Source organism: Hippoglossus stenolepis, chromosome 1 (assembly GCF_022539355.2).
Source record: "Hippoglossus stenolepis isolate QCI-W04-F060 chromosome 1, HSTE1.2, whole genome shotgun sequence".
In the NCBI taxonomy this organism is placed as follows: Eukaryota; Metazoa; Chordata; class Actinopteri; order Pleuronectiformes; family Pleuronectidae; genus Hippoglossus; species Hippoglossus stenolepis.
In genome coordinates, this window is record NC_061483.1 from 7,650,365 (window position 1) to 7,664,975 (window position 14,611).

The 14,611-nt window shown below is 41.8% G+C and overlaps 1 protein-coding gene across 3 annotated transcripts; it reads left to right on the forward strand.

Moving 5' to 3' along the window:
* Positions 1-465: 465 nt before the first annotated feature.
* Positions 466-11,375, forward strand: LOC118121798 (SHC-transforming protein 4). 3 transcript variants are annotated; one of them, XM_035178071.2, is made up of 14 exons: positions 466-774; positions 865-993; positions 1,081-1,637; positions 3,767-3,837; positions 4,664-4,724; positions 4,812-4,931; positions 5,037-5,090; positions 7,390-7,441; positions 7,570-7,696; positions 8,346-8,535; positions 8,853-8,925; positions 9,349-9,436; positions 9,522-9,669; positions 9,746-11,375. In XM_035178071.2, exons 3-14 carry the CDS (start codon positions 1,083-1,085, stop codon positions 9,872-9,874), a joined length of 1,668 nt encoding a protein of 555 aa, XP_035033962.1. In that variant the 5' UTR covers positions 466-774; positions 865-993; positions 1,081-1,082; the 3' UTR covers positions 9,875-11,375. The 3 variants fall into 3 exon arrangements, with proteins under 3 accessions (XP_035033962.1, XP_035034049.1, XP_035033888.1); XM_035177997.2 differs by having other exon boundaries at positions 467-774; positions 944-993; XM_035178158.2 differs by lacking the exon at positions 865-993.
* The last annotated feature ends 3,236 nt before the right edge of the window (positions 11,376-14,611 follow it).

Here is a 14,611-nt window from a genome sequence, read left to right on the forward strand (position 1 = left end):
TTGTGGATGGAAGATAATATTTTAATCAAGAATAAGTGCAGGATGTGAAACACTTTGCTCGGCGTCGGTTATATTGCTCTGATAAATCACGCGGAAATGCAAATGTCTCAGTTAAATCCCTTCCTCTTGTGCTCTTTCAGCTCATTTGAATATCACATGCGTTAGGTTCACTCTCCTACTGTCAAGTCAAGTCAATCTGAGCTGCTCCTACAATCACTACACCCCCGAAAATTAACAGGAAACACCATTTTGAGGTTAAAGCCAAGTTAGTAATGTATTAATAACCCACTTCAACAGCATCTCTGAGGTGCAAGTGATGTTAGAAGAGAGGATTAGAGCGCTCATGTACTCTATTGGCTCTACTTCAGTGTATTAAGAGTGTGTGCATGTGTGTGTGTGTGTGTACAGCATGAGTCACCCTACCCGCCTGTGATTGGATGGCCGTGTGTGGGTGAGGGAGGGGGAGAGAGAGTTAGGGGCCGTCTGTCAATCTCCCCTCCGCTCCATTCACACATTCAACCGCATGCACCTTCACGGAGAGACAGAGGAAGTGAGCAAGAGCCTCTCATTCATAAAAAAAAAAAAAAGAGAGAAAGTTCATTCACAAAAGCTGCACAATTCTGTGCCGAGCCTCAGAGGGAGAGAAGGCGAGTAGATGTGGAGGTGAAGCAGAGCTGGAAGCCTGGAGAGCGACGGAGAGGCTGAATGAGATGGGACTGTAGAGGAGAGCCGACTGGACCTCAGACTACACAGGACATCCACAGTCCCACGCTGGTGAGTAGGAATCCCACAGTACGCCAGATAATCTCCCAGTGATCAGCTGATTAATCAGATTGCCTTTCTCGTTTCTTGTTGTATCTGCAGTCTCCAGTCCAACCTAACAAACGTGTGTCGTCTAATTCCTGGCAGGGTTTTTTAGTTTTTCCTCTCTTTTACTTCCCAGTGCTCTCGTCGGTCCAGTTACTTGATTATGAGACAGCAAACCTTACCCAGGTACACATCCCAGTCAGGACTCTTTACAGGGAGCTCATCTCTTTTGCAGCTATTACAATTTGATTGTGACACTTTCACCTCCCGCAGGCATGCTCAAGCGCACCAAATACAGTCGTCTGCGCAACGATTCCGTCACATCTCCAGAGGATCGGCCCCAAAGGATGCCGCCCCTGAAGAGGGAACTCCCCTTGGACTCTGATTTTGCTCAACTGGACCCCGGGGCACCCCCACACCACGGGCTATCCACCCTGAGGGACTTCATCCCTCGAGTGGCCAACATTCGGCTGCAGAGTCCCTTCCCTCTGTCTGGCCTGAGGGGACAGAGAAACACAGCAGGGGACAGAAGCGTTGATGGACACGCTGACAGACCCTGTTCAGGAACACAATGGGGATCAGGACCCGAGCAGAGAATTTGTAGCCAACCCTCCCTTCATGTGCCGTTTTCCAGTGGCCAAAGCCGGAGTCATTTAGCCCTGCTCTGCGCAAAAAGACCCATCACCCTGCACCGGATGGCCAGCCTCCCCTGGACCCCCGGCTGTCCTCCCTGCCCACAGCACAGAGGTGGTCCGTGCTGTGTGAAGACTTCCTCTGCAGCAGATGACTGTACAGTGACGGCAAACAGAGCAGTTCATCATAACATCAAGGTACCCATCCCCTCATGCTCACCAGTACATGGGACACAGGAGTTTTACTTTCCCTGACTAATCTTGTGTTTTTTCACTTTGGCTAAAAATATGAATGTAAAAAGATGGCGAACGTGTGTCAGTGCAAAGCTTCGTCACTTCACAAAGGAAAAGAAAGTGCAGCTAATGTCATATCCAGGGTCCCAGCAGAGAGTTGTGGCACAGTATTACCAATGCCAACACACACACGCACACACTCACGCACACACTCACGCACACACTCTCCCTGTGCTCTATTCACACTATCACACTCCTTTTCGTACATTCCCCCCTCCCTCTCAGATGGAGCTTCCTGTGTAGGCAGTAGTGACTCATCCTGGCTCTCTGCTCCTCTCTACATCAGCTTTGCTTGCGTGTGTGTATTTGAGTGCATGCGTGTGTGTGTATCCGGTATCACTGGAGCCCATGCCCTCCTAGAACCGGAGGTGTGTCCGCATGGGTGATCAGGAGCGGGGGCCCTGCGCGCTGACCACTGATGGAAATGAGAACGGACTGTCTGGTTGTCCTCTACAAACAAGCGCACGTACATACACTACTCTCCTGCACAACCACTCCACCGACACACACATGTATTGATTTAAGTCTGGTCTCCATCAATGGACTTACTCATCCTGCCTCCAGCCTGTGGGGTCTGCCGAAGCCAGAAATGTGACTGGCCAGGCGTATATCTGAGCACGTGGCCTAAATGATGCCTGGTTGTGTTAACAGCTCCTCCAGCCTCCTCATCTCTTTATTATCAAAGCATGTCGGGATGAACAAAAACTATTTTAATAAAATAAACAATTTCTAAAGAGCACGATTCTGGTTCATAAGTCCAATTGTACATATAATTAACTCCAGGGTTCTTTGACCCAAGGCAACAATATAAGAAGAAGGTTGAAAAACCATTAAGAAACTTTAGGATTGCAAGGTTGGTCAGTCGCCTCCTGACTTCTCTGCTAGCGCCACCATGAGGTTGACATTTTTCTTTATTCGTGACTTGATGAATCCTCATTAATTTGCTGATCTCCTGATCAAAGTTTTCTTATTCTGTCAAACATATAGGCCTGGATTATTTTAGCAACAAAGATGAAGTGCTCACTAACTAAGATATTGACAAATTTCTGAACAAAATTTTAGATCTTTGACTTTTACCTCGTGAAAGAGTGAGAATAACAGTGTTGCATTTATATTTTTGTTGATTGTACATTGTTTTGCACCAAATTTATGTTACCATTTAATCTGATATTTAATTTACCTTCCTCATAAAAAATTCCAACAACTCTTGCCTTAATTTTCCATCTAGTTTCTTTGACGTACAACCTGACAATCAAATGACTTGTCATTTGACCCAGGAATTGAATCCATTCCCTTTGAAAAAAAAAAAAAATGATGTTAGCTGGTGTTAGTAGGTCCAATAGCCAAGAAGAAGCTTGACAGAAAAGATATGGTATACAGTTAACTGTCGTCTGCATAGAGGCTAATAGATCAAAGACAAAAGTGAAAGGTTTATATTACATTTAATCTGCAAAATTAAATGCTACAAATAATTCCAACAATAAATCATTGATTTTCCAACCTTTGTATCGTGATCCTCTGTTGAGAATGTTTTTTCTCTCCCAGTAGGAACGAGGAGTAGAAACCTACAGTGCAATGAGGTTTCCAGACCTTTGGGCTTTTTATTGCTTGAAGTCAAAATGTTAAATCATGTTAAAGCATGTGTAATCTAAATGGGTCATGAACTCTTCAACTTTTCTATAGAGTCATTTTTCCTCTTCACATCAATGTGACTTTTAGAAGCGTGAAGAGAGTTTTTATTGTGTTTATTTGGGGGTAAATCAAAACTGCAGACTGCAGAATAAAAAGGAAAAGAGGTCAGTCATGTCTGCTACACTTTATTTGTTTCTCTTTCCTTTTCTGTTAATTCTCTCCGAGTCTGTCAGATTTATCTTTCAGTCCCGTGGGGACTCTTAGATTAAGGCGGAGCAGGACGGAAACAGTGCCTAATGTAAATCTGCACTCTGTCTGAGATCACTTAAGACTCTTATCATGACTGTTTCTAGATGAATCACATTACATCTGAATAACTGGTGTTTGGTTGTGTTTTCAAGTACATGGGCAGTGTGGAGGTAACCCAGTCCATGAGGAACCTCGACTTTGATACGAGAATGAAAGTGACACGGTAGGATGTCCCTCCACCACCACACAATATGAAAAGATATTTACATATATATATATACTGTAGATATGAGAATATGACATCAGAATAAAACTGTGCATGAATAAATTGCTGATGAACGGAGGAGGAAACAAACATTTGCTTGAACCTGACTGACTACATTAAATCAATATGTATTTATCAAGACATGTGTGGCTTCTTTAAATAAAATACTTCAAAAGGGGAAATTTAATTAAATGTATAACATTTCATAAGCATGGGTTTCTCCCCATCATCATCATACAGAGCAACTTCTGTTCACAGCAACGTTCCTTAATGATGGGGTAGAAAATCTAATTAGATGAAATTCCCCCTAATGATCTTCCAAAGTCTCAGGATCTCTGGGTCCATCACATACAATTTGTTTTCAGTGAGAAGAAAAGCACTTCCTGTCTTGTTCTCTGGTGGGATGTTGGTTCTCTGTGTTTGTATCTGTTGACCTCTCTGACCCAAGCCACAGAACTGGGAATATGTTCAGTCAGACCTTTTTTTTCTTCAGTTTTTTCTCTATTACTATTTTTCAGACCATTTCTAGCTGTAATCTGGCTCTTTTTTTTGTATATTACTTCTTTATCTAAGCAGGAAATCGCTCAATTTACAGACTTTTCAAAAAGAGACCAGCTCCAAATAGAACATGACACTGAGGTTTAAAACATAGAAAACAAACTTATAATGATTTAGATCAAATATGAAGAAAAAGACAATCACTAAACCTTGAATATCGGGTTAATGTTTGATTGATAGAATATATGAAAATGAAATATGAAAATGTATGTGTGTGTGTGTGCAGAGAGGCGATTAGCAGACTGTGCGAGAGGACGTCAGCCAAGACAGCAGTGAAAACTAAAACGGTATGACGCACACACATACACACGCACACGACACACACACACACACACAGACACACACTGAGTAACAGTGATTTTTGTCCTCATCAGTCTGTGTACAAGGGGCCGTCGGCTGTTCTTGGTCGGATGAACCTGCAGTTTTCTGGGCGCAGGATCATCGTCACCGTCTCCACAGACAGCGTGACTCTGATCACCGCCTCCTCCTCACAGGTGACAGCTTCACACACATGAACCAAATTCGAACTGTCATGCATCAGAAGTATAGACGTATTGAAAACCAACCCTGTTTTCTTCTTCCTTTCTTCTCTTCCTCAGAAGATCGCCCACCACCCCATGCAGGCCATTTCATTTGCCTCGGGAGGAGAACCAGTATGTTCCTTTCCTCACATGTCATATGTTTAACATGGGAACACACACACACATAATTTGATTGTGTTTGATTACTACTTGGTTCGCTGCCATTTGTTAAGTATTTATTTGTATTTCCTGCCTCTTGATCTTTTTAAGCTTTTATTCGGCTCTGGAAGATCAGAGTCTATTTTTATCAGAGCAACTAAAAAGGAAATATTTGACTTAAGTGGAAGATTTTAGTCCTGATTGCAAACTTAAGAGAAGAAGATGTTTTTGATCTAAAAATCGCTCTTAAAGTTAAAAGAGCACCAGATGTTGAGAAGGAAACAGATGCAGACATGCACTGTTCTGTTTAAAAATAACTGTAAAAGATATCTGCGTTAATAATAGTAGAATAGGTTTTACGTACTTTTGATATTTGTTTAAACATTTAATAATTTGTTTTTCTTTTATTGCATTTATGAGGATGAAAGGAAACATTGTCTGAACATAACAAATTATGCATGTTATAAATATATATGATAGACCTATATATGTATATAAATAGTTGTTTAGTTTAGAAAATGAGGTATTTGCAAAAGAAAGAACATATGTATTATTAGTCTTATGAGGACTTGAGTTGAGGAATGCTCTAACGAGTCACTTGATAATTGTGTCTCATATATTTTTCATACTCAGTAAATATCTGCTCTATTCTTAAGTTGTCTCTTCGGAGCATTCGACAAATACACGCGCATCAAATCCAGAAATCCTCTCCTTTGGCTTGATGCGACAGTCAAAGCCTGCAGGAGCTTTCATGAGCTTCACACCTCGTCCCGACTGTTTCACACTAATAACTCTACTGTCCCGCCTGTTCCCTCCAGGCCCACATTAATTCCATGTGACAGAACTTGGGTTTTTCACCCTCATGAATGAATACACGCTCTATCGGAAAAAATGGAAAATCAATGCAGCTCTGTTAATGTCAGTGCAGCCAACAGGAAGTGTCAGTTATTAGCCGCTGTCTGGGTCAGACCCTGGTTAATAAACAGTTTGGATACTGTGAGGTTGCAATGGCCAAAGATTAGAGGGAGTGGGGCGGTAGTTTCTCTTCTGGGGGGAACAACACTGGCGAAAGCTCTGGACGGGATTATGGCTCGCTGTTTAATTAATTAGCTGCAATAATCTTGTCGTGTGCTCTAAGCCTCGCCGAGTTGTATCGGACGCGTGGAAGATAGCGAGGGAATTAAAATCAATCTGCCACCGAGGCTTTATGGTGAAACAGCTGAGTCTGCTCTTGTGTCAGAGAACCACTGATAAGGAGTGAATTCATTAAACAGTGATTACACACGAATCACCAGTCACTGGAAATGTCCGCTTTGGTTTTCAGTGATTCGGTGATAAAATTATGAATGGAGCAGCTGATTACAGATGCTAAAGCCCTTGACATGTACAGGTTGTAAACTGAACTGCACAACAACACAGTCGGGAGGTTTATTATCACAGACACAGACAAAAACACATTCATTCTTTAACAATTGAAAGTTCTATTAAAGGGCGAAAATAATAAAAAAAACACCCCAGCTCAATTTAATATAGGAAATATTCAAAGTTTTTTAACTGGTGTGACTGTGAATAAAGATGGGCGACATGACAGCGCCCAAAAAGTGAAGCCAAAGAGTTACAATCACCACCTGGTGGCTGGCTGCAGTATAGGTCATAAATCACAACTCCTCCATGTTAGTGGATGAAACACAGGCCAAGCTTATAAGTCAGAGTACACGTCAAATATAAAAAGAAATTCAGAGACGGTTTATTTCATGTCCGGTAGTTCTTATCACACTGACGGATGTTCAGATGTAAATTTTTCATTTGAATAAGTTATGTGAGACTATAAAAGTATATGGGTCAGAATAGTACAAGAATAAAAGTCATAATACAATGAGAAAAAAAGTATAATAATATGAGAATAAAGTTGTAATGTTATGAAGATAAAGTCCTAATTTTACAACTTTACTCTTGTAATATTACGACTTTATTCTCAAAATGGGGGAAAAAAACATTTTTGATGTTTGGTGTTTTTTCTGGATAGTGGGAGGAAGAAAGATTTTATTCTTTACATCTAACTCTCGGCAAGAATGCAGATATAAGTGTATTTTCATATTGTCTCTTGTCTCTAGGATTAGTTGCACATGACACTCCCCATACAAACTTTACAGTGATTCTGTTTATTACTTCCATGAATACAAACTTCATCATGGCTTCATTTCTGACTTGAAGATTCAAATTTACTGTTCAGCTGCATTTTGCATATTATTTTTTGTCATTTTCTTTACAGGACGTGGTCGATTACATCGCTTACGTTGCCAAAGACCTCACCAATCAGAGAGGTAGGCAGAAGCTTGGTGCTCCTCTCATAGCTTATCATTAGGATGAATTGCGCCTCCATTGGATTTGCTGAATTTGTCGTGTAATTGCAAATGCGATGACACGATATCTCTCTCTCTGTCGCTGTCAGCGTGTCACATCCTGGAGTGTCCGCAGGGTCGGGCCTGCGAGCTCATCAACAGCATCGGTCAGGCCTTTGAGAATCGTTTCCACCAACTCCTCAGCCACACCCCTTCGCTCCTCTGCACCGATCCCAGGTCGTCCCTCTGTGCACTGTAGCTGTATCTAACTAATGTGACACAATGAACTAACACACATTTAATACACTGCATAGTTCACCCATCTGATCAGAGGTGCAGTTTAGTAATGCCTCACCATACATTTGCTTTTATCATAGTAAATGTAGAACTTCTAGAGTTTGGTCCAGACTTTTCTCATATTTCTGTTCGGCTGAAAATAAGTTTGATCAGTTAATTTATCGAGAATCTAATTATTTTACTAATCTGTTGTTTGAGTCATTTTTTAAGCAACAATTTGAAACATTTACTTGTTCAAAAGCTTCACAAATGTGGGTGTTAAAGTGTGTCAGTAGGTATTCAGTGAAGAAGTCCTAGTTTGGAGTTTTGTCCTCAGTTGGACAAAAGAAACAGTTTGAATATGTTAGTTTGGGCTTTGATAATTAGTGACGAGCATTTGTCATAATTCTGTACATTTCACACCCAAAACGATTCGTGGATTAACTGATCAATAATGAAAATTATTAATTTTCAGCTGTTCATCAGTGTTCACAAACTAATTCCAAGAAATCTGTGCTTTTACGTGTTACGTGTTGCTGTATGTGTGTGTCTGTGTGCGTGTGCGTGTGCGTGTGTGTGAGGTTAACATCCTGTGCCTCGCTGGTTGCAGGTCAGCAGTGAGAATCAGTAACGATTGGACAGAGGAGACAACAACAGAGCAGGAGGTCAAACAGGAAGGTGAAGCCCATGAGCACTGTGACTATTACAATGTGATCCCAGGAAAGACGCCCCCTCCTGGTGGGATAGAGGACCTGCGCATCACAAGGGAGGAGAGCAAGCAAGATGCTGACATTCAAGAGGTATTTAAAAGGCTGTTGGTGCTGCTAATTCATTTCAATCGAGAAAACCAACCACTTTGTCATAACCACTTTATTTATAACAGACAATATGTTTCATTCAGTGTGACAGTGTGACTTTTGGGGTGTTGTACAGGAGGTGTAACCCCCCAATCGCCTTGTAAATCACATCCTAACATCAATTTTCACACATATTTACATACTAATACACACACACACACACACACACACACACACGCACACGCACAAACACACATAGACACACACACACACAGGGAGATCTGTGTCTTGTGTCTATGACTCATCTCGTGCTGTTGCAGGTCTGTTTGCCTCGGCCTGTTTCACTGTATGAGAACTGCTCCATCACAGAAGAAACTCCAGCTCCAACTAGAGGTGAAAATCATCACTATATTTCCAGTCTTACTCCCAAACCACAATATCTCCTGTACACTGAACTGTATCTGCATAAGAAAACAGTAAAAAAAAATCTATTTAAATCTGAAATATATATATATATTATTTATTCTAATAAAATGTTGGTGCAGATCCAGGGACTTTTTAAAAATCACTTTCTTTAACATTGTGAGATCTGGCATTTTACAACATTTCAACAATCTGCCAAGGAAAAATTCATTGCTCTTCATAAAAATTAATTTGACACCAATGAAGTGCTGCTTGATTGATTCTAAGGGGACTGCTGGGCCTTGGCTGTGATATGTTCTCTACTGAGTGATGTTGTAGTTAAAGATATAGTAAAATAAACCAAGATATAAACCTGGTTGGTGCGACTGACTTCCTGTGTCTCCATGAACTCAGTGGGATGTGAGGTCAGTGGACAGTGCTCTCCTCTCTCTGAGTCACTGATCCAGGACCTGATCCAGGAGGAAGGCTGGTTCCACGGCAGGTATGAATAACCAACTTGAACATGTCTGTCTGCTGGTGTGTTTCTCCCTCTTCTACTCCCAGTAACGTTGTGTCCTTCCACCCAGTTTGGGACGAAAGCAGGCAGAGTCCCTCCTCACCTGCAGTGGGGACTTCCTGGTCAGAGAGAGCAGCTCTGCGTCTGGTCAGTACGTCCTCAGCGGTATGGAGGGAGCCACCGTGCGGCACCTGCTGCTGATCGACCCCCATGGAAAGGTAAAGGTGCGAGTTTGAACGCAGGAGGACGACCGACCGGCAGCTGGCTTACACTCTGTTCTTTCTGTGCGAGCAGGTGCGGACCCGTGATCAGGTGTTTCTGAGTGTCGGTCACCTGGTGCGGTTCCATATGGAGAACCAGACGCCCATCGTCTCTGGAAGCAGCGAGCTGCTGCTGAAGCAGCCGATCCTGCAAAGACACTGATGCACATTCATAGGCTCCGTAGTCACACGTGCAGACATTAGCCTTCAGCACTGGTGGGTCTCAGCGTTTTTGTGAGATGAGGGACAATGTACCAAAAAAAAAAACTAAAACCTTTAAACACTTTTAGCTCCTTGACAATTTCAACATGTGAACATCCAGCACTTTCCACAGTATTTTATTATTTGGCCATGAAAACACATGTGTTGTATATGTTCAGTGAATAGTTCCTGAAAGTAAACTTGTGCCTCTCCCTGGGTTGAGAACAGCTGCTGGCCTGCAGAGCCTCCTCTCTCTGTCTCAGGATGAATTTGTTGGTGTTTACTCAAAGTCCAAGCACAATCACTGGTGTCGGGAGGAACTGAGCAGGATGTTGGCAGATGTTCAGATTCACTTTCTTTACATGCTCAACTCATCTTTCATTCGTTTTTTGTTTTGATTTGTTATTCTTCTGTGTTCCTGCCTTTCTTTAAACTTGAAAACCACTTTTCTGTTACTTTCTGAATATGGAGTTCAAATACTCTTAGTAACCAGCCGCAGAATTGCAGTCCAGTCTCAGATAAGCTGGTAAATATCAAATAATAACGTTTTTGTTGCCCATTCATTGTAGTTTAATACATCTTTAGTTCTGTTTCACAATAACAGATATTTCTCTCTTGGTGTCTCTTCTCACACGTGGACAGTAGAACTACGTAGAGTTCAGATAGACACACAAATGAAATGACACAAATCAACTCAGGTGACTGACATATTATTAGTATTGGTTTATCTTCCAGTCAGTAGAATAAACTAAATCAGCTCATGGGAAGAAAATATTCCAATGTCATCAAAACTACCTTCACTCTTAGGTTTTTAGTAAGTCAATGTTTTATTTTCACATCCAGCTGAGACATAACAGTGTAATTTGTTGTCTTGTTTATTTGAAAATGTAATTTGAGGACAAACCACTTTGCACCATCTCGTTTTCAAGGGGGTCTTCAGACTCAACCAGCCTCAGTCGCTCCGTAGTCGAGGAAACCCGGCGGACACCGCGTGGCGAGGCTCAGCAGCTTCTGTCTCCAGTCGGCCTCGAATAAAACCTGAGATCCACAAGACTGCTGACGTCAAAGTTATTGTGAAGAACTTTCAAATGCATTGACTTGATGATTTTCTTTGTCGTACATGATATGAAACTAAATATATTTGGATTTGGAAGTTTTCACACAATTTATAGACGAAATTGTGAGACAAATGGCCTAAATATATAGTTATTATTAGTGATTCATAGCCCTAAGATCTTATATATTTAACTTTCTTAGCTGCCCAGACTCTTAACACCACAAGATGGTGCTATCTGTCTACACAAGAGCTTACCATACCATCTCTTGATTGGTCAAACACTCATTAGCTCAACTTCTGAAATTCTCCATTTGTTTATGTGGCTGTTGCATTTCTCATGAATCTTATATGTAACATGTTTTTCTATGATGCAACATGGCCAATACATATATGATCAAACCAGTGATTTATGCTACAGCGACATCCTTCATGTCCCTGGTTACTGAATGACCAGTAAAAATGATTGATAAATATAATGTAGAATGTAGGATAATAATTCCTGCCACACTTCTCCCTCAGTTCTCAGCAGCCCCTCACAAGCACATTTTGCTGGAGTAAAAGATGACTGTGTGCTGAAAGTATGCGGTGGACTGTTTTTCGGGCTGTGGCCCTCGTCATCCTCTGAGAGAGGCTCGGAGGGTCTCGCCCACATTAATCACCCTCGGCGCGGCTTGTTAAGCTGAGATCAGGGAACCACTGGCAGCTGATGTGCAGAGAAGCAGCTCTGACACAGAAAGAGATAAACTCTGAGAGGGCATCTGAAGGAAAAACAACACTCGGAGCCTTTCTGTTCAGATAACTGTGTCAGATGCGAGCACAGAACGAGCTTCTGGGGTGTCAGAAAGCAGACTTCTCTGTCGTGTGACAATGAGCAGGAAATGAACACACTTCAAATGTTATCTGTGCACTTTCCTACACTCTCTTATCTGATTGCGTCAGTAAACAAACAGACGAAGTGTTTCTCCCCCGACTAAAAATCTGATAAAACCATCATCCACTAAGATGAAAGCTATCATAGCTGTGAAATTAAGCCATTTTTTTCAGCCCAGCGAAGTTATTTTCCTGCTTCGATTACGTCCCTCTGGATTTTCTCTGAGTCACAGGGACCTCGCCCGAAACAACTCACCAAGAACAACAATGACCTAGTGTGTGATGCCATTCTTGCACATTTGTGAGGCCTGCTGATGATCACATGCTGTCAAACCTGTGAGCTCACCGTTTGACCTCTGACCCAATCATTAATGTCTGAGCAGCATCTGGCAGCCTGTGGGTTATGGGAGGAGCATGAACTGGGTCAGTATCTGAGTGATTCTGCTCGTCACTGGTCAGATAACCTTCGTTATTCAGCATAAAAGGCAGGTTTCTTTTGGTTTAATGGGAATTTGTGCCGAAACATGTAAGTCATTTGAAATCCTTTTTAACTTCCAGATTTAAAGGGTAATTGACTATTTTGGTTAACTTTATTTTGGTGATAATATTAGATGAGTACCTGAGCTGTATGTCCAAAGTGGACACAATATAGTAACTACAATCAAATGAAACTCTGGGTTTTGGACCAGTCATATAATCAAGAAATCTGAATGCTCCAACTTGATTTTGAGGAATATCGTGATGTAGATATTTATGGGGCGCCGATAAAAATAAAATAACAGCAACATTGCACCATATTTAGCTTCAAAATGTTTGTTTTTGAAATGATAAATTACTTTTTAAATATATTTATTTAAAAAAAAAAAACAGTGAATATGACAGACCACAAATTGCGTAAATCTGGTTTAAAAAAATGTGGCTTTACAAAATACACCACTTTTTTTTTTTCTTTGGAGCTAAATATGGTGAAATCTTGTTTTCAGCATGTACCACTTTCCAATCAGCACCCATTTTATAGACTTCTAAAATTAATTGATTAATCGACTAGAATGTCCCTAAGTAGAGCACATACCTCTTCCGAGGCCCAACAGTTCCCTTTTAGCCTTTTGGCCATTCGCTAAGGCCACATTACGTTATCCCAGCTACACACATAACGGTTTGTCGCCCTATAGTTTACAATACAGGGGCTGAAAAAAGCCTACACATTTAAATCCGCTAGATCCAGATTTTTATTTGTATCTGCAACTAAATGTACTCACTCGTAAATATCATGGTTCTTTCTTGACCCTTGACCTTGAGTTTTGTGTAAATCTGTTCAGTAGTTTTTGTGTAATCCTGCTGAAAAAATGAACCAACAAAATTGGCGGAGTCAACAATGAACAATAATTACTTGCGGCCATACTTATGACATCTAGAACCACCAAAAACACAACTGTATCCAACTGTAAACTGATTTAATGAATATCCAAATAAAACCGGATCACTGGTAAAGTCTAATAAGACAGTGTTACACACAAGTTCCCCCAAACCCCTTCACAATAAAACACAGAGGTTTTAACTGTTCAGGAGGTTAACTGTCAGAGTCTTGACATAATTAAAAGTCTGGCGCTAAAACTACAGCAGATACTTAATTTATGCATCCACGTGTTGGGTGGAAGCATTCGTTGCTGCATGTGTGTGCATTCTTCAGACCCAGCCTGTGACATGACAACCCCTGAAACAGGAAATAATAAACATTCAGCCTAATCCTCAGGTTCTGTGGCTTTGGTCCAGATCCAGAGAATTAAAAAGCCTGAACTCTTTGAATTCCTTTATGGAATAAACTTGAGTGCTGATGAGCCTGAGGGCATTCACTTTAAACACACACACACACACACAGATGTACTGTGCATACACAGACAAATTGCACGTATGACAGAGCAGTCCCAGACCCTGACGGCCCTAATGGAACAATTAAAGTCTTAAAAAGCTCCCAGAGAGCAAGAGCATGAAATTGTCCTTCGTTTTTCAATGTTATCAGAGTCACACAGAGTTCAAATCTGGGAGGAAACAAAACAAGGCTTGGCCACTGACTGAGCCGTGTTGCAGCAGTTACCGACATGCCAACATCTACACGTATGTTCCTCCAGAGACAGCGCAGGGGAGGAGTCGCGTGAGTCAAGTTCGATTGGCAAACAAATGCACACAAACAAAAAGACCCAAGTTCTTTTTGTGCCTGGTTCTGTTTCCTGTTTCCACAAGTCAGGAACCAGCGAGGGCCTGCTGCAGCGAGCAGGGAGCCAAGGGTTTCTGTTGAAGTAGAGAATGCCGTGCAGAGTCGCTGTCGGCCGAAGTCTGGGCAGAATAGACGAAATAGAATAGTGTGTGTGTGTCTGTAACCCCCACAGTGATCGCCTCACCCCTCTGCTTGAGCTTCTACCTCCCTCTGCTCTCAGGCCTCAGCCCTTTACCCCAGCTTAGCACGACGGCCTGTCTCCGAAGCTCTGATGGGTGTGTGGACTCTTGGCTGTTTGCAGGCCTTTTTTTTAGTGGAAACACGCTCACAGAAACACACACAGACACACACAAAGACACATGCTCGCACTATACACTGTGTCCTCGAGCACAACATACCCTGGAGTTTCTTTACCTCTTCCAAACTTCGTCTTTCCACTCACTCTTTATCATCGCCTCTTTGGAAACTAGGTCAGTGTCAGTTCATGCCATTAGCTTCTGCTCCAAGTGTATGACTTTAGGAACGTGTGTGTGTGCGTGTGTGTGTGTTTCATGTTC

Excerpts from the sequence above, each read along its gene's own strand:
- LOC118121798 (XM_035178071.2), top strand. The coding sequence starts at position 1,083 with ATGCTCAAGCGCACCAAATACAGTCGTCTGCGCAACGATTCCGTCACA. Across the intron at positions 4,932-5,036 it reads TCACCGCCTCCTCCTCACAG|AAGATCGCCCACCACCCCAT; the intron begins GTGACAGCTTCA and ends TCTCTTCCTCAG. Across the intron at positions 9,437-9,521 it reads GAAGGCTGGTTCCACGGCAG|TTTGGGACGAAAGCAGGCAG; the intron begins GTATGAATAACC and ends CCTTCCACCCAG.